Genomic DNA, 25,429 nt, shown 5'->3' on the forward strand with positions numbered 1-25,429 from the left:
AACTGTTCACCCGACAGTAAGCTGTTCGCCGGACAGTAAACTGTTCACCCAACAGTAAACTGTTCACCCGACAGTAAACTGTTCACCCGACAGTAAACTGTTCACCCGACAGTAAACTGTTCACCCGACAGTAAACTGTTCACCCGACAGTAAACTATTCACCCGACAGTAAACTGTTCACCCGACAGTAAACTGTTCACCCGACAGATAACATGTTCACCCGACAGATAACTGTTCAACGGACAGATAACAGTTCACCGAACAAATAACTGTTCACCCGAAAGTAAACTGTTCTCCAGACAGTAAACTGTTTTCCAAACAGTAAACTGTTCTCCAGACAGTAAACTGTCCAATCAAAAGTAAACTTTAAAGAGATTACAGTACCTCATTAGAACAGTTCACACCTCCAGGGAACAATTCACCGCAAGAGAACTATTCACTTCATGGAACATGAACTGTTCCCATGAACATTTTCCCTCACAAGAACAGTTGTTAGCCGGCTGTGTGTTCAGTTGCAGTTTAACTGCCTCTTACTGCTTCAGCGACGTTTAAACGCAGTATTTTTATAAGTATAACAGGGCAGCGGCGATGTCATTCACCTGCAGTGAATGACGTCATACATTTAGCCAACATACATCATACAGCTAGCCAATATACATACATCATACAGCTAGCCAATATACATACATCATACAGCTAGCCAATATACATCATAAAGCTAGCCAATATACTGTACATCATTGTACAATTTCCGTTGGACAGAAGTACGCATCCAAGCAGCCATTATTTATCTCAACAAAATTATTTCATTATTTCATATATGTAATGAAGAGTCCCAAGTATCGTACAAAATTTGAATTTTGATCAACAACGCGACAAAACACCTAACAATGTTCATGTTATAAGAATCTGTATATTCATGTTATATGAATATATACATCCATGTTATAATAAAAGTATCAGGATCCAAGGTAGGCAATAACCGCTTATCTTTTGAGATAAGAAACTAGCGGCATACCAACGTCTTGGATTAGTTAAACCTTCTAAACCCGCGGCCTTAAGCCCTGTGTTGTGCTAGGTGAAACATTTGTTTTATAGGTACTGTATATTGTTATACCAAATATATGTATATTTGAAATAATAATAAAATGTATTAACTTGGAACGCTCTGATACAGCGAAAAATTTACATTTCACGCCAATTTAAAAGAATAATGATAAGATAATGAAAAATGAAATAATGGATGTTAAAAATTATGTTAAAAAATTAAAATGTCTGCGTTGTCAGAGGGTAACCCTCGTTATGTGGTCTTCTGAGGGCCAATTTATCAGAGGGTAACGAGTTGAATGAAGTCGTAAAATAAGTATTTACCAAACAAACTAAATGATTAGTATTCATTAAATAAATAATTTATAACAGATGTCTAAGCTATCTCACCTAAGTTAATTACAACAAAAAATACAGTTCCTGGAAGAAATAATAAGCAGGTAGGAATTTGAAGACGATATACATATAAATTCGTAACATGAAATATTAATTTGTTAAGAAATAAATGCCAAGTAATGCGTCAGTAATGCGCCTTGAGAAGGAAAAGCGTACGAGGAAATATATGTACATAAACACGTGCGATTATATGCATACCTATATTTATGGTCATATAGATAAAGAGCAAATTTCGAGGAATCCCCGCCTCTGACGCCACGCGATATATGCTGCTATTATCAAGGAAAACGAATTAAAAATACGGCAGCTATTCAAAGGGTTTAGTTCCGGAAAATTGTTTCATTACTTAGATAAGATCATTGGGAAGAATTAAACTGTACGTTATCGAGCGCATTTAGTAACAAAAAATTGTTAATAAACTGCACCCCAATTTTTAACAGTGATGCGTTCATCTCAGATTACGAGTTGCTTTCCAGTTTATGTATCTACGGATACATAAACTTTCATCAATGCTATTCGTACCGAGAATCCCGGCTACTAGAGTTACAATTAGTAGATAAAGGATAAGTCTACTCACCATGTATGCTGTTTCATCCACGGTATGCTGAAGACATGAGCACAATGGTGAGCTATGTTGGGCAGCAACATCATCAATGCTGCACCATGCACGATCTTGGTATAAATAAAAATAACCCCCCCTTGTACATGATATATATAATAACTCCCCCACCCCCTACAGGAGTGCCCACTCCTCGTGTATTCAGTACGCATCTGAAAATAGAGACAATAGAACGCATTTGTTAATAAATTTATGACAGAAGTGGTTGGCAAAAACTTTCCCCGATTAAATAAATGATTTACATTAGACGATAAACAGTTCCACAAGGCCTAATCTGCGCCATACGCGATCTCGTCGAGGAATTTCTTTCGCTCATACCCGAGATTTTCAAATTGATCAAAACTCAAATTATTAGGATTGCAGAGCTTTAATCCTGAGCTGATTCTTATACGGCTTGGCAGTGAAAACTTAACTCGATCCGACAATCTTAAAGATTAACCCAATGAGCCATTTCCTGTTGATTCATTTAAAAATTTTCTTCCACTTATAGTGATTGGGAATATATACGAAACTATTAAGGAAAGCGTGAAATTAAAAAATACAATATATTATATAATGATGATCCCTATAACATGAGAATTCACTGACTGCACATGTTAGAAAGTTAATCTTTCCTGATTCGAATACCTACATACCGTCGATACCCTGACGCCCTTAGTTAGGTCAGAAACACTAATTCCTAAGGCACTAAAGAATAATTTAGTTTTATGACTTGATTATCATAGACAACTTATTCGAATGTCGGTCTTCAGCTCAGACAACAAATTTCACTAGATGCCCAAATTTGAAATCTTTCATTTTATAAAAGCTGTTAATACACTTTTCTGTGTAGTTAAGAGTATCGTGCACGAAGCTGAACTTGGGTATAGCTTTAATGTAACAAATGTCCGTCGAAAATTAGTCATGCTGATTACTAACCTAACCTCAACAGAAATAGGCCCATTGCACTAACTAGACGAAGCTATGCAGGATCATATGTTCAGTCTAGAAATGCCTAGCAGCTTACGGACGCAATTAGTCTAGCAGCTATCTCAATCAATCGTCAGTTATGGAAAGATAGGGTTACAAAGGCCGGATCCCTTGTGGAATCAAGTCACGAAAAGTACAAGAATCGGCAACAGGCCATGGGCCTATTACGTCAGTGCCGACACTTCTATCATAAACTTACAATCCTGTGTATAGGTAGGTAGATACATACTCAAAATAGTAGCGTTAAGATAATTTCAGACATTTAGACAAGTGTGGCGACGGAAGAATGAACTAAGCAGTATCAGTAGCGTAAGTTCTACCTCTGTCAAGGTAATAGGTTGCACTAGAAAACTTGAGTTTTTAGCCAAAATGTAGCGTCTCAGACATTTAAAATTTCAAAGAAACCAGCAAAGAAGCTCAGTAACTAAATTTTAAAAGAAATGTGCACTGACTATTATGATGCTTTTATAATAGCGAAGATGATCAGAATAGGAGAAAAATCATTTACAAACCAACGTTCTACCGTCGATTACATTTGCACTATACACGCACTGACAACAACTGAAACTTGACTACTTGTAGACGGGTTGAAGGCACATGACCCTGCATTGTCAAGTACTGGCGAACGAAGATCACAACGAGCAAACTCGGTAGCCGGTGCGTAACTGCGGGAGTGCGGAGTGCATTCAGAGCAATACGGTGCACCCCACTTTTTTTTAATAATTTCCAAAGTTTCTGGTATGAAGGTCCTTTCAGCCTGAGCACAACGGGACCTTCATGTCTGGGCAAACTTGGCTGTGGTTACACCAATTCACTTTATTAATAGTTGGTGATTATTGGAGCTTCGAGGACTTGTCCATGTAGCTCCACAACTGTACGGGTTTTATTAATAGTTTTTCTCTTTTCTATGCCACTTGCAATTCTACGAAATAGTACTTCCACCAGCCCGCGAAGTATAAACTTTGGAATAGAAAAAAGTCGGATTCGATAAAGAGTTTTTTCTCAGCTTCATTATATTTTGCACCTACCAATAGCAGCAATGCGGTTCCTCACAGAACCACCCAGGCCGAGGGTCGAGTTGAGATTTCATGGGAGCGACGGGGCTTCAAAGTTATTGACTAATTCTTCAGGTGATTAACGGAGTGTTGCGCTTTTGAAGATTCGCCCCCATATGTTTCATGACTTGATAAATGCTGTACATTACCCCTGGGATGATTGAGTGGCAGGGATCAACGCCCCATACATTGTAGTTTGATACTGATGGGATTATCAATCCGGTATCATAAGATTCGGTGGTCCAGATTAGAGTGATTCAATACTGAAAATGTTACCACATCCTGGAAAAATAGTGGCACAAATGTCATTGAAGATTGTTGATGCTGATCCATCAACCTATCGGTAAAGGTGATTAGAGAAGTCGGAGTTGATTAAATGAGTTAAGGTAGGAGGAAGGTCTGTTAAAAGTGGTAAGGACGAGAGGATATAGGGAGATTGATTTAACAACTAAAGTTGTTAGAGAAGAGTTGGGTTGTAGGGAAGGGGCGAGATTGTGCTCTGTAGAAGTCGGTCTCGGCGGTATAAGCAGAGCTGGGCAGCACTACTTTGAAATGTAGCGGCGCTACCGCTACCGCTACACTCACTGGATTGTAGCGAGCGCTACCGCTACAGTAAAATGTAGCGCCGCTACATTAGCCGCTACAATGGCCAAAATTATTAGAAATCTCTAAATATTTATTGTTCTGCTATTGGGATTTACTCATAAACATTTAATGATAATAAAACATTTTCAAAACATATAAATGCAACTGTATTGCAATTAACTTAACCGAACTAGTACGGGTTAGATACAGTAAATAAAAGTTGGTTATTTTTATGTTTTACCTTCCCTACATGGATGTCTACTTTAATCTACCAATCACCAAAATTATCCACATATACATATAAAAAATCAGTCTTTTATTTGTATATATATGTGGATTATTTTTGAGATTGGTAGATTAAAGTAGACATCTATGTAGGGAAGGTGAAAGATAAAAATAACTGTAAGCAAACTGAAACATGAAAAAATACCTGTAAGTGGTAACTGGTAACAACTTAACAAGTAACAACTAACATGTTGACACTATAGTAACAGGCTGAGGTTGGCAACATTACACCGAAATCTTTCATACAGTTTTATTCTGTAATTTATATTATGTATGTATCATGCTGGTTTTTAAATAATATTTAATACTATTAGGTAAAATCTAAAGGCTTTATCAATAAATGTAGCGGTAGCGCTGTAGCGGCAAAACCTCGTATCGCTACTTAAATATGCAGCGGGCGCTACCGCTACCGCTACATTGCCTTAAATGTAACGCCGCTACCGCTACTGAAAATGTAGCGGCCGCTACATGTAGCGCGCTACTGCCCACCTCTGGGTATAAGGGATGCACTGGGTGAGCGAAAGGACACTGCACAAAGTCTCAGGTAGGGATGAATTTCCCGTGGGAACAACCCAGTTTCGCCGTATAGCGATGATGGAAGATTAAGATCTCTTTGATATCACGATCAAATGTGCTGCCATGGCGAGGATTACATAAAGACGTGGTAGAAGATTCCTAAGATTCCCGATGCTGAAGAGTTTATTGGGAACCCATAGTCTGTGTAGCCATGAATTTAGGTCTACACAAGTGGAGAATATTCACTCGTGAGCCACCATATTTTTCACTTTGAACATCCTCAGGTTGTTCTAGCAGCGGGTTAGAATGAATTTTATGAGAAACTTCCAAAAGTGAATTGCAGAATCCAGCGTAAGTCCCTGAAGACGAAAATGATGAATAAATTGATTGGGTGCGTTTCAAATATAAGGAGCCGTTAGTATGCATCGCTTTTAGGATTTTTTGACTTCTAAAGTAATTGCGGAGTTTGAATTTGCCAGCCACTTGAACAATAGAAACCTCATAAAACTCACGTGAGACAGCTTTATTACCCTCTGATATCATAATGTGACGATAAAGCGGAATCAAATTTGGACTGAGTCATTACAAACTCAGATATAATTTCGGTTATTGTATTAGATATAGTCAGAAATTCCATTTTCCGGATTTATTATTAAAAATTTCCGGTAATGAAGAACAGAGAAGAAAAGTTCTCCGCACCTCCGGATTGTTTGAAACTTCATAAAATATTTCAAATTCAAAATGGTAATTACGCTGGAAAAAAATTGTTTCAATGTCACTTTTAAATGTTTCAATCTATTTGAGAGAGACGACTGAACTGTTATCGAAAGAGGACGTCGCAGCCCTTTAATTGTCTTTTGTTAAATTGTGAGAGTGCCTACCGTGACTTCAATGAATATTTCATCGGATGATGCGAGGGTCAAGAACTTATTGACAATTTTGATTGACCCGGGTGCTGAATCAAAGACATCACTATTCACCAAACTGTCCAAACACGTAACACGCAACAGCATGTGACAACTGTCAAGGGTTGACAGATTCAACATTGAAATGATTGAACCTGCTCAAATTCCACTATGTTAAATAATAAATAATAATCAACACTTGGACACTTTTGTGAAAACTGAAAACAAATTTGCTGGTAGAGATGAATCAACTCCTTCCCTATCACAGAATCAGAATGCCAACTCGTCTACATCAAGGTTGAAAAAGTCCTAGGGTAAACGCGGTATAATCCGACATCGTAGGTAATTCCGTCACTTCTCTAGTTTTTCCTTTATATTAAGCTTTGTTTTAGTTCCATGCGTTCATTGATGGTTGAAATGGTGACGTCATACATTTGCGTGTCGAAATACTGCAATAACACTAGGTCTTGGCCATCTAGCGGGAAAATATTGAGATCCAAAGAGAGACAATGCATGCCACGTGGTGAGATCATACAAAAATGTGTCAAATTTGACAGTTGACATGGCTCTACCAAATTTTAAATTTGAAGCGCTGACGCAATACAACTCACCACGTGTCGGATGTTGCCACACAAAATGACGGAATATAGGGATTTGGTAAGTTTCCATTCTAAAGGCTTTTTAATAAATATGGCAACATTTTGTGACGTTTCATCGTTGCTGACGCGTAGTGAAGTGTTTTGAGAGTCATGTGAAGGCAACAGAACTTACGTAACGCATACGGTTTTTTTTAATAGTTTTTCATTTCTCGATGCGTCCTTAAAGTGTCGGAATATACCGCGTTTACCCTACTTTTTCTAAAATATCGTGGCTCTAATATCATATAGGAAATTTCAGATCTTGTGGCTCTAATGTCATGTATTTTTGTTTTATTGAAAAAATTGTGGTTTGCACTTGCCACTTGCACCCATGTCGATGATGTCGTTTCATAAATTTTTTTATGGAACCTCCATTCCACAATCTGCACTCTGCAGTAGGGTAAACGTAAATGCGGTATATTCCGACATCGTAGGTAATTCCGTCTCCTCTCCAGCTTTTCCTTTATATTAAGCTTTGTTTCAGTTCCATGCATTCAGTGATGGTTGAAATGGTGACGTCATACATTTGCGTGTCAAAATACTGCAAAAACACTAGGTCTTGGCCATCTAGTGGGAAAATATTGAGATCCAAAGAGAGACAATGCATGCCACATGGTGAGATCATACAAAAATGTGTCAAATTTGACAGTTGACATGGCTCTACCAAATAGTGAATAACTGTTTTTATAGGAAGAATATTATGGTTTGTTGAAGGCAACAGAACTTACGTAACGCATACGTTTTTTTTTATAGTTTTTCATTTCTCGATGCGTCCTTAATGTGTCGGAATATACCGCGTTTACCCTACTTCAATTCTCCTGCCAAAATACCCTGCAGAACGTAATAACAAGTCAACCCAAAATGTTTACTTGAAGGATGCTTAGTTGCGGTCACATCAGACTGATCAGAGCACTCAGACTGCATTATCACTTGTTCAGTTGTTACCTTAGTAAAGACAAATGTTGGTGTTACTGTTTGAGTTTTGACTATTTTCAGGGTTAAATTAGAGATTTGGATTTTGGGGTAACCCATGCATGATGCATCATGCATGGGACTTTGTAAATAAGTTTGCGGCTCAAGCTCGTCAATGGCTTTTTTTGGCAGAGAGATGGAATTCCGCCTTAAAGAAATAGAATCACCATCATGGCTAGCAAACCCATAAAACCACAGCTCCAAAAATTCAGTCGTGACTCATGGCTTGCCAAGTAGGTATAGCTATTCCATGCTTGGTCTGCAACAGTGCAACTGCATGGTGGCAAAGCAAACAGTTTTTTTAGATTTTTCCTAAAGTTTAATTTTGAGTCCTAAAGTATCTTGGATTATTCATGGATATCATAAACCAGCAAGTCCAGCTCCAGCATTATCATACATAAAAATTGATTTTAATCTTGAGTAGATGAGCTCAAGCATATAGTTCTATTGACAGTCAAGAATCAAGATTGCAGTAGGCAAAGCTTTCAAATTTATAAATAAATAGTGATTAATCAGTGTTACATTTCTTGATATCATAAGATCTTGATTATGTATTCTTTCAAATTAGTTGAAATTATTAATTATTGTTCTAAGGAAAAAATCACGAGTGCAATTCATTGATGATGCACCACCAGGTTGCAGGTTTGGGAGTATCTTCTCTGCAAGCTGTCACTAGAGCATCTCTGCCATTTTCCTAGCTGCTAGATTTCTGATGGCTGAATAATTTCATATCAAAATGTTGATAGTCTAATACTACTGCATGATTGAGATCAATTCTGCCCAAAATAGGTGCCTTCAAGCTTTGATTATTCAATATAAAGTTATAATTTTTTGAGTGTGATAATAGAAGAGCAATGATTTCAAATTTATTTTGCTGAATTGTAGTCCTCGATGTAGTTCTTGAAGTTTTTGATATTTGCACTAAATAGAAATGTGAGGTAGAAAAAAATCTTGACATACCCCAAAATGCCTAGCTAAAAATGTATGAATTAGCTACCATCAACTGGGGTGACTACCACCACCACTGCAACAGAAACAAATGGCAGCAAAACAAAATTATAAATGTTGGCCAAAGTCACCCCAGTGGTCAAAGTCACCCCAGTCACTTTGGCAAAAGTTTATTATTTTGTTTTGCTGCCATTTCTTTCTGTTGTAGGTGTGGCCAAAGTCACCCCAGTTGACAGAAGAACCATGGGCTCATTTACAAATTCTAAAGACTGAATTACTTGCATTGAGTGAACCAAATGTTTTAAGTTGTGAAATAATGCAGTAAGTTGTTTGTAATTCATTATTTGATTCCCTGTAGATTTATAATTTTGCTGCTAAATCGAAATATTCTATGTGGGCTTTATGCAACATTTGGTCTGAATTACACCCTACCCTGGACAAGAAAGATAGGCTGTGTAAAGAATCAAATCATGGGCCCCAAAGTTTTGTGACCAATCGCCCTGTTATTATCCTACTCAGTTGTGTGAGTGTTTGCATGATGTTATACAATACGGTAGTAATCTAATCTATCATCCATTAAACGTCAACCATATAATATAACATTATCTTTTCCCAGAGCTGTAATTAGACTTATTGAAAGCCATGGATACTGACCGTGAGAAGTTTCGTAGCTATGTGCAAAAAAGTGGCATCATGTCTGCTCTGACAAACATTCTGGTGAAACTTTATGAACAGCCACTCAAGCCTGACGACCCTCTTGGCTTTATTCGCAGAGAGCTGGAGAAGAACTCAGATGAAGCTGATAAAATCAAAACTCTGGAGGCAAAGGTGACTTTTTCAGTAGATTTCTTATGATTATACAGAGTTTTTTCCTGGCTTAGACGAATATTCTTCATTTAACCTGATCATGTCTATTAAAGTTGTTTAAGTTGAAATTTCACATTGTTTTTTACTATTGTTGAGCAAGGTTTCCCAGAATTTTCATACCATTTCTTATTCAATTTGGCAGAATTCTTATTATCTGTCATTCTACGTCATAAACATTTATTAACCACAATGAATTTGTATAATCCTAATTAACTCTCAACTTTATCTGCACTTTTTAGGTGTCAGAGCTGGAGGCCCAGAAAGCAAGCCTAGAAGAACAACTACGAGCCTACAGAGACAAGGAAGAATCTTGCATAGAAGACAAATCATGACCAGCTACTCAATACCTTCAGTGTATCTCATAACATAATGGATTATTAATGTCTATTTCTTTCATTTTCTCCAATTATACAAATTTTTATTCACTCAAGTGCGAGTTGAGTCAGCTAATTTTTTTTGTTCTCTAGAGTAATCAATAAAAATTTACCAATATCTATATTATGTACTTATGCTACTTTGCAACATATTGGATGTATGCATATGTACAATAGAAGTCATCAATTGAAGTAATATACTAAAACTTTCTCTTCCTCTTACATTTAATATACTTAAACTTTCTCTTTTTCTGACATCATTGGTAGGCAACCATGTACCAAGATTACCAAGATACATTACACCAAGTAATGATTTATAAACTCTTATCTTATTCTCTCTCAGTTCATTTCTTTCTATTTCAAATAAAATATTATTCTTACTATAACTTTTTGCGTTTCAATTAAGAAATTAACATGGCGTCAAGCAACATCTAATACGCCTCCAGCTGAGGTGAGAAAAGAGTTACACCTCATGAAGACCAAGGGTGTTACGCCTCCAGGTGACCAGAGAGTTGTACCTCTTGAAGACCAAGGGTGTTACGCCTCCAGGGGAGCAGAGAGTTACACCTCTTGAAGACCAAGAGTGTTACGCCTTCAGGTGACCAGAGGGTTACAGAGGGGTTCTTGAAGACCAAGGGTGTTACGCCTCCAGGTGACCAGAGGGTTACACCTCTTGAAGACCAAGGGTGTTACGCCTCCAGGTGACCAGAGGGTTACACCTCTTGAAGACCAAGAGTGTTACGCCTTCAGATGACCAGTGGATTACACCTCTTGAAGACCATGCAAGGGTGTTACGCCTTCAGGAGACCAGAGGGTTACACCTCTTGAAGACCAATGATGTTATGCCTCGCAGTGACCAGAAGGCTACACCTCCTGGTGACTAAGGGTGTTCAGTCACCTAAGAGCCTGCACTACTAAGCCACCTACAGATCCATGATGTTTCGCGTTTTGGCTATCTAGGGTGTTACGCCTTGAGGAGACCAGGGGTGTTATGCCACCTAAGGACTAAGGATGTTGCGCATATGGGCCCTAGGTTGTCACGCATCCTTTGGTCCCGGCGTATTCCTGGAGATAACGGAGACCCTCCTGCGCTTCTCTACGACTCGCCCTCGAAACGTGGCTTCCTTGAGCACCTCGTGCGCGTACAGATAACGCGCGGCGTCCCTGCGATAGATGATGGTTCATTAACAGCTTATGATATAGTCTAAGTCAGAAAAATGGGGGATTTGGTCCAAATAGCGACGATACCGTAAAACGGGATGACTTGGAACATTTTTAGCACTTACCATTCTGTTACAGAAATTTTCACATAGTAAATATATAAAATATATCTCTTTATTCCATTTGAAGGTAATCTCAATCTCACACAATTTTTCTAAGACAAAAACTTTCCGAGTACCGGTATAGGGTTTTATTTTCTTAAACGTCTCAATGGCCCAAGTCACCCCGTTTTACGGTACACTTCTTTCTCGTGTGTGGGCCATCCTGACTCAGTTTTGCATGGCAAACGGACGTATCAGTGCTTGCTACATGCAGAGTGTGTCCCTATTCGGACAATACGAACCATTCATTTATCCGAGTGTACCATGGCACGAGTGAGGCGACATTGCGAGTAATAAATAGGAGGAGTAAGATAATTAAAAAATTCTACAAGAAAGGAAGATGGGTTATAGAGAAATTCGATCGTAGTGGATGATTTGTCCCACATAAAAGAAGCTACAAGTACAAGAGTAAAAAAGAGGTGTGAAAGAAAGGAAGCGTACCGAGAGAAAAGAAGAACTGAATTACGTAATCAAAGTGTAATCAAAATAATTTTTTTGTGCTATCTGTACTGACATGACTTCTCGGTCCCAGGCCTTAATGTACGAATAGAATAGACGATAAATGTATCAGTACACGAAGAGTTAAGTAAGAAAGTAATGCAAGATAAAGAACAGGTGCGAAATGCGGCAAGATATGCACGTTGAAACAAAAGATGAATGGGGAAGGAGAGAGATGGGAGGAGTGAGGAGGTGGTAGGATGGAGTCAAGGAGAGACCAGGCCGACGAGTAGAACAAGTTGAGAAGAAAAGAAGACGTAAATTAATAACATGAATTAATTAACGTGTCCTCAAAGACTGTAAAAATGGTTACGCTTGGAGCAAAAATAAACATAAAAGCAAATTCTGAAGGGAATACTGCGTGAGTGTAAGATTTGTGATGTTTTTCCTGACATAAAAAATCCACCTTCCTAATGAAAAACAGAGAAAGTGCGGGCCTGACAGCGGCTGAGTTTGATGTATTACATGCCATACACTACATAAATAAAGAAGCGTACAATATGACGTAAAGTAGTACGTACTTCATGATGTATAAGGTAAAGAAACACATATATACAATATGATGTAAAGTAGTACGTACTTCATTATGTATAATAATAATAGCGGTTTCAGCGTTATTAGGCCGTAGGCCTGTCGCCGATTCTTAACATCGCAGAACATTCGCAGCATTTTGCGGTCTCGTACTCGCAACTCACTGCTACAATTCTGCTGTGCTTAACCGCCCGGCCTCCTCGCCGATTCTGACCAGAAACTGGCGCACAGAGCTGGGATCGAACCCGCGCCTCTCTGCTCCAATCTTGGTACTCTGAACTTTAACCACTGGGCCATCCTATATATATACCCTATATTCTATAAGGTAAAGAAACACACAAATACAATATGATGTAAAGTAGTACGTACTTCATTATGTATAAGGTAAAGAAACACACATATATACAATATGATGTAAAGTAGTACGTACTTCATTATGTATAAGGTAAAGAAACACACAAATACAATATGATGTAAAGTAGTACGTACTTCATGATATAAAAGGTAAAGAAATATACGATATAATGTAAATTAGTACGTACTTCATGATGTATAAGGTAAAGAAACATACAATATAATGTAAAGTAGTAAGTACTTCATGATGTATAAGGTTAAGAAACATACAATATAATGTAAAGCAGTACGTGTTTCATGATGTACAAGGTAAAGAAACATACAATATAATGTAAAGTAGTACGTACTTCATAATATAAAAGGTAAAGAAACATACAATATAATGTAAAGTAGTACGTACTTCACAATATAAAAGGTAAAGAAATATACGATATAATGTTAAGTAGTACGTACTTCATAATGTATAAGGAGCGAGCGGGCAAGAAGACATCAACCGTCTGGTGCGGGAGCTCCTGCTTGGTGAGCCTCATGACAGCGTCGCTGTGTAGAGACAAGCCAGCTATTGTCGACCCGCAGAACTGAAGAAAAAACGCTTCAGTAATTGGGAACGCGAGATAATTGGGAATGCGGTATTAATCATGCCTTAGTAAGGCGAGATTATTGAGAATGCGGCAGTGTTCATGACTTAGAAAGGCGAGATTATTGGGAATGCGGTATTAATCATGCCTTAGTAAGGCGAGATTATCGAGAATGCGGCAGTAATCATGCCGTAGTAAGGCGAAATTATTGAGAATGCGGCAGTGTTCATGCCTTGGGGAGGCATGATTATTGGGAATGCGGCAGTAATCATGCCTTAGTGAGGCGAGATTATTGGGAATGCGATAGTAATCATGCCGTAGTAAGGCGAGATTATTGAGAATGCGGCAGTGTTCATGCCTTGGGGAGGCAAGATTATTGGGAATGCGGTAGTAATCATGCCGTAGTAAGGCGAGATTATTGGGAATGCTGCGGGAATCCTGCCTCAGTGTGACGGGATCCTGGGGAATGTTGCAAATAGTAGTATAGTATCTTCGGCATTAAAGAATAGGCCTGGATAGGCCTGTCGCCGATTCTTGTACTTTNTGTAGCCGGGGGCACATTTGGTACCTTATCTACCAGTAGTTTGATGTAGCCGGGGGCACATTTGGTACCTTATCTACCTGTAGTTTGATGTAGCCGAGGGCACATTTGGTACCTGCCTTATCTACCTGTAGTTTGGTGTAGCCGAGGGCACATGTTCCATTACGGTTATCTTCTCTCATTTTCAGCAAATTAATATAAGAATAAAGTAAATAATACACAACCAAGTGATGTAGCTGAAGGCACATGTTCCATTCCAATTGTCTTCACTCATTTTCAAAAATTACGATAAAAATAGAGCACAAAATACACAAGCAAGTTCGTCTACATACCCTGACGCTGTCAACGTGTGGCTTGATGTATCCCTGAGGTGCGAGGTCGAGGACGTGTGTGTGCACCAGCACGCCCCGTGCCTCCCTCCCGAAAGCGCGCGCCCTGAGTCGCTCCAGCGCCGCGCTGCTGCCGCGTGACCACCGAGAGACCTCCGTCTCACGGTAGCCTTCTATGGCCTGCCGCGGTCGAACAATATACAAACTTTATGAATTGATGTCACTTATTTGCTTAGATCGCAAGTTAACTAAATCACGGTAGCCTTCAATGGCCTGCCGCGGTCGAACAATATACAAACTTTATGAATTGATGGCACTTATTTGCTTAGATCGCAAGTTAACTAAATCACGGTAGCCTTCTATGGCCTGCCGCGGACGAACAATATACAAACTTTATGAATTGATGTCACTTATTTGCTTAAATCGCAAGTTAACTAAATCACGGTAGCCCTCTATGGCCTGCAGCGGTCGAACATCATACAGCATACAAACTTTATGGATTAATGTAACTTATTAGCTTAAATCGCAAGTTAACTAAAAATTTAAAAGCAAAGAAATTGTGAATAGATAGGTTTTTTGGGCCCTATTACTTGTAAATTTAGGATTTTAATTGTGTTCTGTGCTTTCAATTGTACTAATTTGTGAGTTTCTATGTAAATTCTAGATTCTGCGAACTGACGATGGAGCTGGACTCCGAAACGTTTTCTATAAAGATATGAATTTATGTGGAGTATTCTTTGCTTTCAAATTTTTAGTCAACTTGCGATTTAAACAAACTTAATGTGTGTGGGTGTTGGTTGGTAACCGTGTGTGTCTAGGGGCCGTGCGTGAGTTTTGGTACGGCTATTCTATCGTAGATGCATTTGTTGTGTACGTTTTTATTGATTGGTATTTTTGGTGTGTGTTCATGAAGCTATGGGCGATAGTGTAAGGTTATTTCATGGCAAATGTGTTTGCGAACGCGCTTGTGTGTAGAATGCAAGGTAACGTAGCTAAGAGGAGCTATTGAGCGAGTATCTGCAATACCTTTCCGGCTGATTTATTAATGTGACCTGAAAATTTGTTTATTGTCTTGTGGCGGTAGAATCATGAGAAACAGTATACGCATGTAAAAATAAAAAAAAATGAGCGAACAGCAATTATGAAGGTCCCTATGGAGGGAGGATTTGAAGAAACCTACCGAACCCTCACACCAAATCACTCAGTAAAATGAATGAGTAAAACCGATAAAATAGTGGCACACTTTTTTACTCTCAGCACTAGAAGAGAGCGGACGGGACACTGATATATCCTATCGACGGTCCTGTGGTTACGAATGAATTTATAAATTTCAGGATGAATATAGGGCGAAAAGTGCATCGCTATAGAAAGTCAGGCTCGTTCGGCAGGAGCGGCTCACTTTCTGTGTGCCTACAGCCAGCGAAGCGGACGCTAAACTTATACTCTCCACTTTTGATATGCTGCTGCTGTATAATCACGTACAGGGGGGTTTGAGGTCAAAGTTTTCACTCGAGCCGTTTTTCCCAGGAGCTCAACCGTTAGAATCTCATGAAAATCTGTCTCTTATACACATCTAGATGTGTATAAGAGACAAGTCCACCACTGCGTCCAATACAGATTTTTCGTAGGGGATTATTCTTAACTGCGATTTTTTGCTTTTTCAATGTCTTTTAACTGTGTTTTTTGCAACCATCGACTAGGTATTTAAACTTTTTGCACTGTTTACTTTGATAGAAGAAAACCGACACCCAGGTTATTGATGTTTGGAGTATTTAGGCCGGAGTTCGCATTTCCAACACGTTCAGTGTGTGTTGGAAATGCGAACTCCGGCCACAATCATGCACGGAATCGAAATAGAACAGGTAGGAAATTAAACATGTCGTAAAATATACGTCATTTGCTGAGGTTAGGTTCAAGCCAGGAACAAGTTCCTATGGCGACAATCACATAGGGTGGTTAAGTTAGGGTTGATTAGGGTACGGCAAAGTTAGTTCAGGTTAGGTTAGACTAGGTTAGGATAGGTTACGTTAGGTTAGGTTGTGTTGGGTTAGGTAAGGTTAGGCAAGGTAAGGTTAGGTGAAGTAAGGTCAAGTGAGGTAAGACTAGGTTAGGACAGGTTAGGATATGTCAGGCTGTGTTCAGTTCGGTTAGGTTATGTTAGGGTTTTTTGGCTAGGTAAAACTAATGTAAGATTGTTTTAAACACTAATGATACACACAGGAAAAGGCCACAATTGGGGGATTGCTGTGTGTAGTAGGAAATGTGTGGCAAAAAAAAAGAAGAAGAGAGAAAAATAAAAAAAAAATAAAAAAAGTATAGCGGCTGATCTGGTTATGAGGTCGAGTCTACACATGCCGGCGCATCCTAAACATAATTTTATCATGGATTTTTGAGATTATTGATGTCAGGGAACAAGTTCAGATACTTACATCATCCCAGTGGTCGAACTGGTACCGCAGCCGCTGCAAATGTCGATCAGTTTCTTTAAGTAACTCGTTCTCTTCTTCCGGTGTCACAAAATCAAGATCCACAGAAAAGTTCGCCAGGATTTCCTCGCGAGTTTGTCGCGTCGCCGTCGGAGGAAAATAAAAGTTTGGGTGCGAGTCGATGGTTTGACACAGCAACCGACGATGCAACCGCACGTCAGAGCGCGTAACATTTGTTTTATAATTGTAACATTTATGTGTGAGATTACAAGTTGAGTGACTACGCTTGCTCACATCAGAACTGAGGTGATGATTGCAACAAAGTTTCGTGAAGAAGGAGACGTGTTTGAAAATGGCACTACTAAAGACAGGTCTTATAATAACACTCTGTACCATTACGGTGAGGTCTGCAAACAAGCAAATTGTATATTAGGTGAATACTGAGGCGTGAAATATGAGCACGATTTGAATTAGCATCTAGCGGTATTCCGAACAAATCTAAATGTTTATTCCTCAATACCGTTTAATGGTAGAGAAATTATTCTCTTTCATCTCAATAAGTAAAAGCTTCCTACGTAGGTGCGTAACGACATGCGGTAGTAAATTCAAGCAATAATTATAGATTAACAATGACCTATTGGTAACAAATAACCAATATATTAAAGTACAAGCAGCGAAACAAAAGCAATCGCATTCAAAACCTGACATTTAGCCTTGCTGGAAAAAAAATACTTGTGCACTTTTCCACAACATTCAGCGATATGCTTGCTATATATAAAGTAAGTAGATTGAGAATGACATCATCTTAAATTGCTCATGGAGAGGTGAATGTTGTGTGAGCTCGCAGCAGAAAGTAAAATCATAAAGCAGGGAAAGGAATTCAAGACCTAATTAAAGTCTAGAACACTAGGCATTTGAAATGAGATTTGACTCTAAAGTCGAATTGATTGAAGTAAGAATCCGTTGATTGTCTATAGTGGGGAGCAGTCTATAGTGGGGAGCAATGTCGTAAACGAAATGCTATAGAACCAGTGTGTGGGAAAACTAGGATGTCACAATAAATGTTTTTTATTCGAACATGTATTGAATAAAAACAGTACCAAAAACTGTAAGAAGCAACACTATAAATTTCATAGCTCCGTAAGTAGTACGGTATTGCGCATATCTTTTGCGAAGTTTTTTGTTCTTTGATTTTTACTAGTAATCAATTTGAAAAGAGCGAGAGTGCCAGATAACCCCAGGGGTAGCACGCTCCCCTTGATGCGCTTGCATCTTTTGAGGGAGCTTGGGAATGAAAGGTACCAGTAATGATATAAAATCATGGAAATGTATTATAATGGCACCAGAGACCTACATATGTACCAGTTATGGTAGCAGAAACCTGAAGAAGCACCAGCAATGATACCACAAGGACCTAAATATGTATCAGTAATGGTAGCAGATAACTAAAGATGTTCCAGCATTGGTTGCGGTACCAGAATATGTAACAAAGATGTTAGAAAAAAAGCCTCAGACAATTAAATAATCTCAGCACAATCATAGGTTTCTGAAAGTAACAGACAAGGAAAAAGAAAGCATTCCATATAAATAAAGACATCTGATTATAAAAACATTTGCAGATTCACAACCACATTTAAAACAAGATACTTTCTACAATTAAATCATTGAATGGTCGCAATGATCATTTTGAAAGTACAAAATGCATTTTTTGTACAAATGAAGAAACTATACATTAAACAAGCAGAAAAAAAATTCATGGAACTGCAAACAGGAAATGATGTCTTATTGAAATTATTTTATATTATTACTCCCTATAACTGAAAGAAACTGCTGTGAATAATTATAATTTACAGCAATAATAAAAGTGGCATATGCATGATACATGCCTCATTTTAACAATACAAACTCAAAATGACAAAATACCTATACAAAGAAACCTATGCTTGCTCAGAGTGTAAATTTTTAGCTTGAATGCATTAGCTGCAACTCTCAGGTCATAATCTACCTTGATTATGCAGCAGCCAAGAGTAACATTGAGCTGACCAAAGATCTGTTCAAGGCTTACATCCTGAGAAACAACGGTGGAGAGAGTAAGTGCACATGTAAGCTCCAGAGCAAAGGCAGATGATGTTGGTGCAGACAAAGCGAGACAACCTACAGGGATCATCCATCATCTGAAATGCATTTCTTCACAATGGCGCTGAGGTTAGGGTTCTCCAAAGCAGCAGCAACTCTTTCTTTGTCGTTGATTTGTTTGTTAACTGTCGAGGAAAAATTCCTGTTATTTATGAGGTAAAATGATGACAATTATGCTTATTTATGCCATGCAAAAAATAAATAAATACATAAATTGATTGCTGCACAGACAAAATGAGTTCTACTGTTGATTAGGAAACAAGGAATAAAAATCACTCATGCATTCTGATTAGTACTAGTATATAAATTCAATTTATTTTGGTTTGTATTGGCAAAGATGTTCAAGATATAAAGTTCTATAAAGATTTAAACACATGAAAAACACTCAATATTTTGATATCCTTTTGAACAAATAAAAAACATTATAAAACATGCTCACTAAAGATGTAATTCAACATTAATTTAAAACAATTTTTTAAGAATATAGGTACAGTATATAAATAATATATGAATTTATTTCACTCATATTTCACGTATAACTTTTACATGATATTTAAAGTTATATAGAAAAAAACCTTCGTCAGCAGTGTCATGTGTGCCTTGCTGCACTTCAATGATGATTTTGTATGGGAACGGCAGGGATTGTGCTAGCTTGACTCGAATGCATAGACCAATGAGGGTGGCCAGGGAACAGTGGGGCACTGTTGGGACGAACCTCACGTGCACCAAGTACTTGCCACGATCAAGTTTGCTCACCTGAAACAAAAGGATGAAATGAAATATCATAATAAATTTTATTACAGATTGCAAAGCAGTTATAAATAACAGTACCTGAAATTTATGTGTAAAGTTGATGGCTAAATTTTACCAAATATAGCAAGACTTTTGTTTGAAAATATGAATCAATTATCCTGCTTATTCTTGTGGCTCTATATTGTTGAGACAAATTTAGCATTCATGCAAACCTAAGAAAAACAAGTTGTACCAGAATGAAGAGAATAGTTATGACTAACTTTTATCTTGTCTTCCTGGAGCACATCAAGCTCTTCCAGAGTTGCATCTTTCTCAGGGTCTTTCACAAAGCGCAGGGTATCTGAAATAAATCAGTTAGTTAAGGATCGAATGCAGAAATTTTAAACCTTTTCCAGGCAAGTTACTCCTAAATATGATGACTTAAAATCCCCCATAACAATCCACCATGACCCCCAGTTTGTTTATGAGGCTGTTATCAAGCCTTGGCTAATCACCAATCATCTGACCATCATTCCTTACATAGCATCACCACCTTCTATGCTCAGGAATTAAAATATGAGCATTTGAATGAAATTTGTGACGTTGACAATGAAATTTATGCTCTTTCACATTTTTTTTAAATTTGAAGAAACAATAAAAATTTAAATAAATAACTGCAACTTGAGGAAATTAAATCGAATTGTAACTAGATAGATTCCCTTTGCATTTGTATGAATAATATTAATTTATTTTGGGATACGGTAGTGATTGAGTTTTATAAACTTTTCAATTGACTACAATATCCAAAATTCTTCAAAAATAAATCTGAATATATTAATTAATATAAGTAATTAATAAATAAAATCTGAATAAATCTTGAACTTCTTGCAGAAATTCAAATTTCTGTGCTTGCCCATGAAGGGTTAACCAGTTAATTCAATTCAAAATTGATTGAAGTTCTAAAAGATTATAATCAAATTAATTGTGCAAAATTTATACATGTTTATTATGTTCAATGTCACTAAGCTGGCCATATACTTCAGAAATGACAAACTATGACAAAACACTGGGTAATAAATTTTCAGCAATTACTGCTAATTCAACAGGTATATAGTTTGAATATATTAAGAAATGCATTCCTTTCATCATCCATGAAAGGAATGTCATTTATAAGCACTAACTTTTTCTTTGTTGAGAAAATAGGCAAGTGGAGTTAAGCCAGATGGATTGATGGACACTTAAGGTATGCATACTTTTTAGTCAAAGTTATAGGCAATTATGAAATGAATATTCAAGTTGGGTCAATTCTACATTCAAATTTAGAATGTCAGCTGATTAATTGTAAGAATTGGAATTATTGTGAGCTGATAAATTTTACTTGGGAGATGAGAGATTGTTTGATAATTAGAATGAATGACCTTTAAAATATATAGAATTTATTATAAAAAATTGATCATTGTAACAAATTTGAAATATTAATAAACTAACAAACTCATAACAGATTAAAGTACAGCTTACCATATACAGTAGCCACAACATCTTCTAGATTCATCTCATGGCTAGACATAATTTCATCCTATAATGGAAAAGAATATTACAGTTGAATAAGGATGGATGAGATTGGAGAGAATAGACAGTTAAATTTTGATATGCTCTAAGCAGCTTCTTGATTGCAGTGACAGAATCTAAGAGGGATACTGCTGTCTACAATAGCCAGAATAAAAATATCCATTTCCACTGTTTTTGGATAATTTTAGTCTTCATATAATAGCTACTCTGTTTCCAGCCATACAATGTGAAATTCTAGTTATGGATAAGCACATAGCAAGAATTATTCAACAATAAACAGGAAGTTCATGTAATGGCTGGGAAAGTCAAAGTTCTTTATTCCAGTAACCATCAAAAATCTTTGATAAATCATTTATCTATTATTAATCAAACAATAATCTGACATAAATCTATCATTAATTTATTATTAATTTATCAGTAATTTGTCATCAAATTGTCTTTAATTTGTCTATACAGTAATTTGTTATTTATTTATAATTTAATTATCATTTTTTTATCTCTTATTCATCATTGTCAGGTGATCTTCTATCACCCTCTTGGTTATCATATGTCACCCTCTTATAACATGTTCTGTACCCACATGTTAGAGTCACACTCAGTGACGTCATCCCTGTTAAGGCCTATATATATCTCAATCTGTGCGCTGCTCGTCAGTCGTAGCGGTACTGCCTAGCCATCATCTTGCTAGCCGCTCCTCCGGCATATACTATGTGCTGTACCTGTCAATCCCCGTCCTTCTGTACTCACCAAGCCAGTTTATTATTATAATAGTTATATAGAGGTAAGAGGTGCCACATTTAGAAGACATGATCATTTTTATGTCTTATGGTGCCAGAACCATGAAACTATAATTTATTCTTGGTAATTTTGCCTTTTGATAAGATAATGTTTACATATACCATTCATATGTATCAGTCACTCAGGGTGCAGAGTTTGATGAATGCATCACAAATTTTTGCATTTGTAGAAATGTTGCCAACAGTAGTATTCAAGGTGCATCACTGTGCTGCCGGCAATCTTCCAAATGCATTGCAAATATAATTTTTGAAATTGTAAACAGCCACCAATTTTGACAAGTGTATCTTCAACACCCCAGGTATTGCAGTAGAGAGTAGACAATTGCATTGCAACTAAAATTATGAATTATGGATTGTGCTTAGCAGCCTGATCTGATTCACAAGAAACCAGAATTTTACAAATAATGCAGCCACTAGTGTACCTCTGATTTACTGGTGTACCTGCATTTAGCTTTCCCAAAGATTTGTGAAGATCTAAATTATTATCAAATGCAATAATTTCAATACCAATACCTAAGATATTTACATATTTACCCACCTTCTGCACCCTGGCAGACAGTCACACCTGCTTTCCCCACCCACCTGCAGTCAAAGTCTCAACCAAAAAGTTTTATTTTAGTTAGAATCAATAGCCTACAACAAGAGCTTCTATGGTACTAAAATCTTTCAAATTGGCTCATAGCCTCATAGGAAACCTAGAAATGATAGATTAAAAAAAGACAAAAATTGGTTCATTTTAAGACGTTATTTAATAAAGGAAAAAAAGACATAGCTTTTTCACTTTAATTTGTAATCCACTTAAATTTATATGGTATTTGTTTGGACTTTTTTCTCTTATCAGATGTTTAATTTTCATTATGATTAAATGAATTTTTTTGCACATACCTTAACCTACCAGTGTAACTATCACTATAACTATCAACTATGAATTATGAGTCATGCAGCACTCATGCCTGTGGGCCATGGCCAAGGTTGAACTGAGATTCTGTGAACATTAGTGGCTAACCCCTATGTGACTGACATGGTTCTCTTTTCTACAATGTACATCAAATACTGAACTAAGCCTAAGGTAAGAAGCAGGATGTCAAATGTCATTATGTCGAACAGTCGATCTCTAACTAAGCAAATTGATTATTGTGAGTCAGTGAACGATTGAACTTTTGAAGAAGGTTTGTTTGTGAAAAGCACACATAACACATGCAATGACTCACACCAATATTTTCAGGCCAGTAAACAAATGTTGTTATCCGTTTTGAGGTGACTGGAGGAGTTGCTCTCAACAGGGCACTGGCACTTGTTGCACATGGATTAATCAAAAAATCTTCAGCAGTTTTCCATTAGGTCAGAGTGGTGTCACAAGGGGGTCTTGCTGACGCTGTTCTCTCAGAGGTTGTTTAGGCGTCCTGTACTCTTGATGTACGCAACTGTGGCCTTTACTATTGCAAATTGAAATTGGGCACTTCATGGGAAGTCTCCCCCACCCGCAGGTCACGGACTAAAGAAGAAGACGGTAAACAAATGTTCCGGAGAAGAATCGACGGCGCAACGGAAATTTTTGAAAACTTTAAAGAAGTCAACTGTAGAAATGAATGATTTTTCTTATATTAAAAAATTTCAGAATATAACGATGTTAATTATGAGCCTAATTATCGAAAGAGTCTGTCATAAGAAACTGTAGAAAAATTAGGGTTCAAGATCAGTTATTTATTTACAGATCATGACAGTATGTGATGAAAGGAAAATTAAAAAATGAATTAAATTTATAAATATGTACAAAATTTTACGACTTGAATCATGTAATCATTTTACCTCCCTCTGTTGTTATTATGACATGATGTAATAAAATCGATAATCACACAATTTAATCTAATATTATATTATATAGTAACAGCATTGTCAGCATTGAAGATAAGGCCATGTTGTCATCAATTCGCAAATTGTAGAATTTTCCATTACTCGGTACTACAATACTGCTACTTTTACGCACCCAGCAACCGTGGCAATTTCTACTTATATTTTTGTGCTTAGCTGCGGTTTTTGAATCCGCAACCTAAACTTGTTTCTGTGCTGTAAAATACTAAGCATTAATTCAAGCAGCTGTGTTGCTCAATGAAGGAAGTCGGCGAACAATCATCAAGAGATTTACATACTTAATCGCAACTTAACAGTAACAATAACATGTATAAAGTTGTTTCTATCTTTAGTTTTCTTTATACATTTTTTAGCTGAATTAAAGGCCGGCTAATTCCTTTACTTACCATTAGTTACAAATAGTTGTTAAATACGAATTTATCATAAAAAATTTAATGTCCAATTACTAAGAACAATATATTCTCAATCGAATAAATTAAAAATGTCATTGGGACTGATTTATCGATTTTAAAACGACAACATTTTTTACTATTGATATAAGACTAAGACGTGAGGTTGAGGCATCATTTTATTGCATTGTCACCCATCGTGGCCGCGTCATGACGATGTGCACAAAAGTGCAGTTTCCTCCCGAGATGAAGTGACGACAACAGGTGCCGGGCGGCCTACCCGCCATAGGCCTACCTCGGACCTTCATTAGGGCGGATAAAAATATCGCTGGCCGCGAATGCCGGTCAAATCCTGCGTGAATGCAGCGCCGCTTCTTGCCTCCCCCCTCCCCTATTACGTGGGGGGGGGGGACTGGAGATGAGAAGCTCTCCTACGCGGGCCCTTGACGGGACTGGGGATGAGAAGGTTTTCCTCCGTAAGATGTTGATGGGGCTGGGGATGAGCAGCCCTTCCCCCGCGGGCCCTTGACGGGGGCTGGGGATGAGCAGCCCTTCCCCCGCGGGCCCTTGACGAGGGCTGGGGATGAGTAGCCCTTTCGCTCTCAAGTCTATGCAATTTATAGAAAATTTTTATCATATTTAATCTACTTTTTTTACAAAATTTTAAATCTTTTATAACAGCCGCAGCATAACGGCAGTTCTAAACAAAAGATTGTATATACACGAGTTTATTTATGCAAAATAGCTGCTGTCTGGCTGTAGCTTTAAATAAAGCTTGCTGTTCGAAGAGAGCTGTAAACAACACCTGCTGCATGATGGCAGTTGTAAACAACATCTGCTGTATGGTGTAAAAAGTGGACAACAGTTGCTGTATGGTGGCAGCTGTAAACAACACCTGCTGCATGGTGGAGAAAGTGAACAACAGTTGCTGTATGGTGGCAGCTGTAAACAAAACTTGCTGCATTTTGGCAGCTGTAAACAGCAGATACATGGTCGCGCAGAAGGAAAGCTATTAGTCGGCCAGCTGTAGTTTGCTGGTGGCTCATCATTCGATGGCCGCCGATGATGCGGCGATAATTAATTCTAAGGATTACGCTACCTCCACGCAAGTAAAGAGGCAAGATTTTTAGGTCAACTTAAGTGGAGGGAAATGGCATGTAGGGGGATGAGGAGGGTGAA

At 37.7% G+C, this 25,429-nt stretch overlaps 3 protein-coding genes across 4 annotated transcripts; 1 reads left to right on the forward strand and 2 right to left on the reverse strand.

The window, feature by feature from the left end:
• The first annotated feature begins 9,526 nt into the window (after positions 1–9,526).
• On the forward strand, positions 9,527–10,238 carry LOC108673803 (c-Myc-binding protein). The gene is made up of 2 exons (XM_018161673.2): positions 9,527–9,763; positions 10,042–10,238. Exons 1-2 carry the CDS (start codon positions 9,578–9,580, stop codon positions 10,132–10,134), a joined length of 279 nt encoding a protein of 92 aa, XP_018017162.1. The 5' UTR covers positions 9,527–9,577; the 3' UTR covers positions 10,135–10,238.
• Positions 10,239–10,263: 25 nt separating this feature from the next.
• LOC108673800 (alpha-ketoglutarate-dependent dioxygenase alkB homolog 7, mitochondrial) lies at positions 10,264–18,268 on the reverse strand. Its single transcript, XM_018161671.2, has 4 exons — positions 16,759–18,268; positions 14,333–14,509; positions 13,335–13,459; positions 10,264–11,340 (listed from the first exon to the last, which is right to left on the reverse strand). The coding sequence occupies exons 1-4, from the start codon at positions 17,149–17,151 to the stop codon at positions 11,214–11,216; spliced, it is 822 nt and encodes a 273-aa protein (XP_018017160.1). The 5' UTR covers positions 17,152–18,268; the 3' UTR covers positions 10,264–11,213.
• A 71-nt stretch (positions 18,269–18,339) lies between these two features.
• LOC108673801 (cytosolic iron-sulfur assembly component 2A) lies at positions 18,340–23,485 on the reverse strand. Of its 2 annotated transcripts, XM_018161672.2 has the most exons (5): positions 23,201–23,485; positions 21,142–21,199; positions 19,905–19,984; positions 19,467–19,647; positions 18,340–19,016 (listed from the first exon to the last, which is right to left on the reverse strand). In XM_018161672.2, the coding sequence occupies exons 2-5, from the start codon at positions 21,188–21,190 to the stop codon at positions 18,919–18,921; spliced, it is 408 nt and encodes a 135-aa protein (XP_018017161.1). In that variant the 5' UTR covers positions 21,191–21,199; positions 23,201–23,485; the 3' UTR covers positions 18,340–18,918. The 2 variants fall into 2 exon arrangements, with proteins under 2 accessions (XP_018017161.1, XP_047736089.1); XM_047880133.1 differs by lacking the exon at positions 23,201–23,485 and having other exon boundaries at positions 21,142–21,425.
• Between the last annotated feature and the right edge of the window lie 1,944 nt (positions 23,486–25,429).

This window comes from Hyalella azteca, unplaced genomic scaffold, assembly GCF_000764305.2.
Source record: "Hyalella azteca isolate HAZT.00-mixed unplaced genomic scaffold, Hazt_2.0.2 contig4675, whole genome shotgun sequence".
NCBI lineage: Eukaryota > Metazoa > Arthropoda > Malacostraca > Amphipoda > Hyalellidae > Hyalella > Hyalella azteca.

Coding starts and splice junctions, on each gene's coding strand:
- LOC108673803 (XM_018161673.2), top strand. CDS start 9,578: ATGGATACTGACCGTGAGAAGTTTCGTAGCTATGTGCAAAAAAGTGGC. Junction 9,764..10,041: donor TCAAAACTCTGGAGGCAAAG/GTGACTTTTTCA, acceptor TGCACTTTTTAG/GTGTCAGAGCTGGAGGCCCA.
- LOC108673800 (XM_018161671.2), bottom strand. CDS start 17,151: ATGGTACAGAGTGTTATTATAAGACCTGTCTTTAGTAGTGCCATTTTC. Junction 14,510..16,758: donor AGTTCGACCACTGGGATGAT/GTAAGTATCTGA, acceptor CGACCGCGGCAG/GCCATAGAAGGCTACCGTGA. Junction 11,341..13,334: donor CGCTCCTTATACATTATGAA/GTACGTACTACT, acceptor CATCTATCGCAG/GGACGCCGCGCGTTATCTGT.
- LOC108673801 (XM_018161672.2), bottom strand. CDS start 21,190: ATGTCTAGCCATGAGATGAATCTAGAAGATGTTGTGGCTACTGTATAT. Junction 19,648..19,904: donor TCCAGGAAGACAAGATAAAA/GTTAGTCATAAC, acceptor CTTTTGTTTCAG/GTGAGCAAACTTGATCGTGG. Junction 19,017..19,466: donor ACATGACACTGCTGACGAAG/GTTTTTTTCTAT, acceptor TTTCCTCGACAG/TTAACAAACAAATCAACGAC.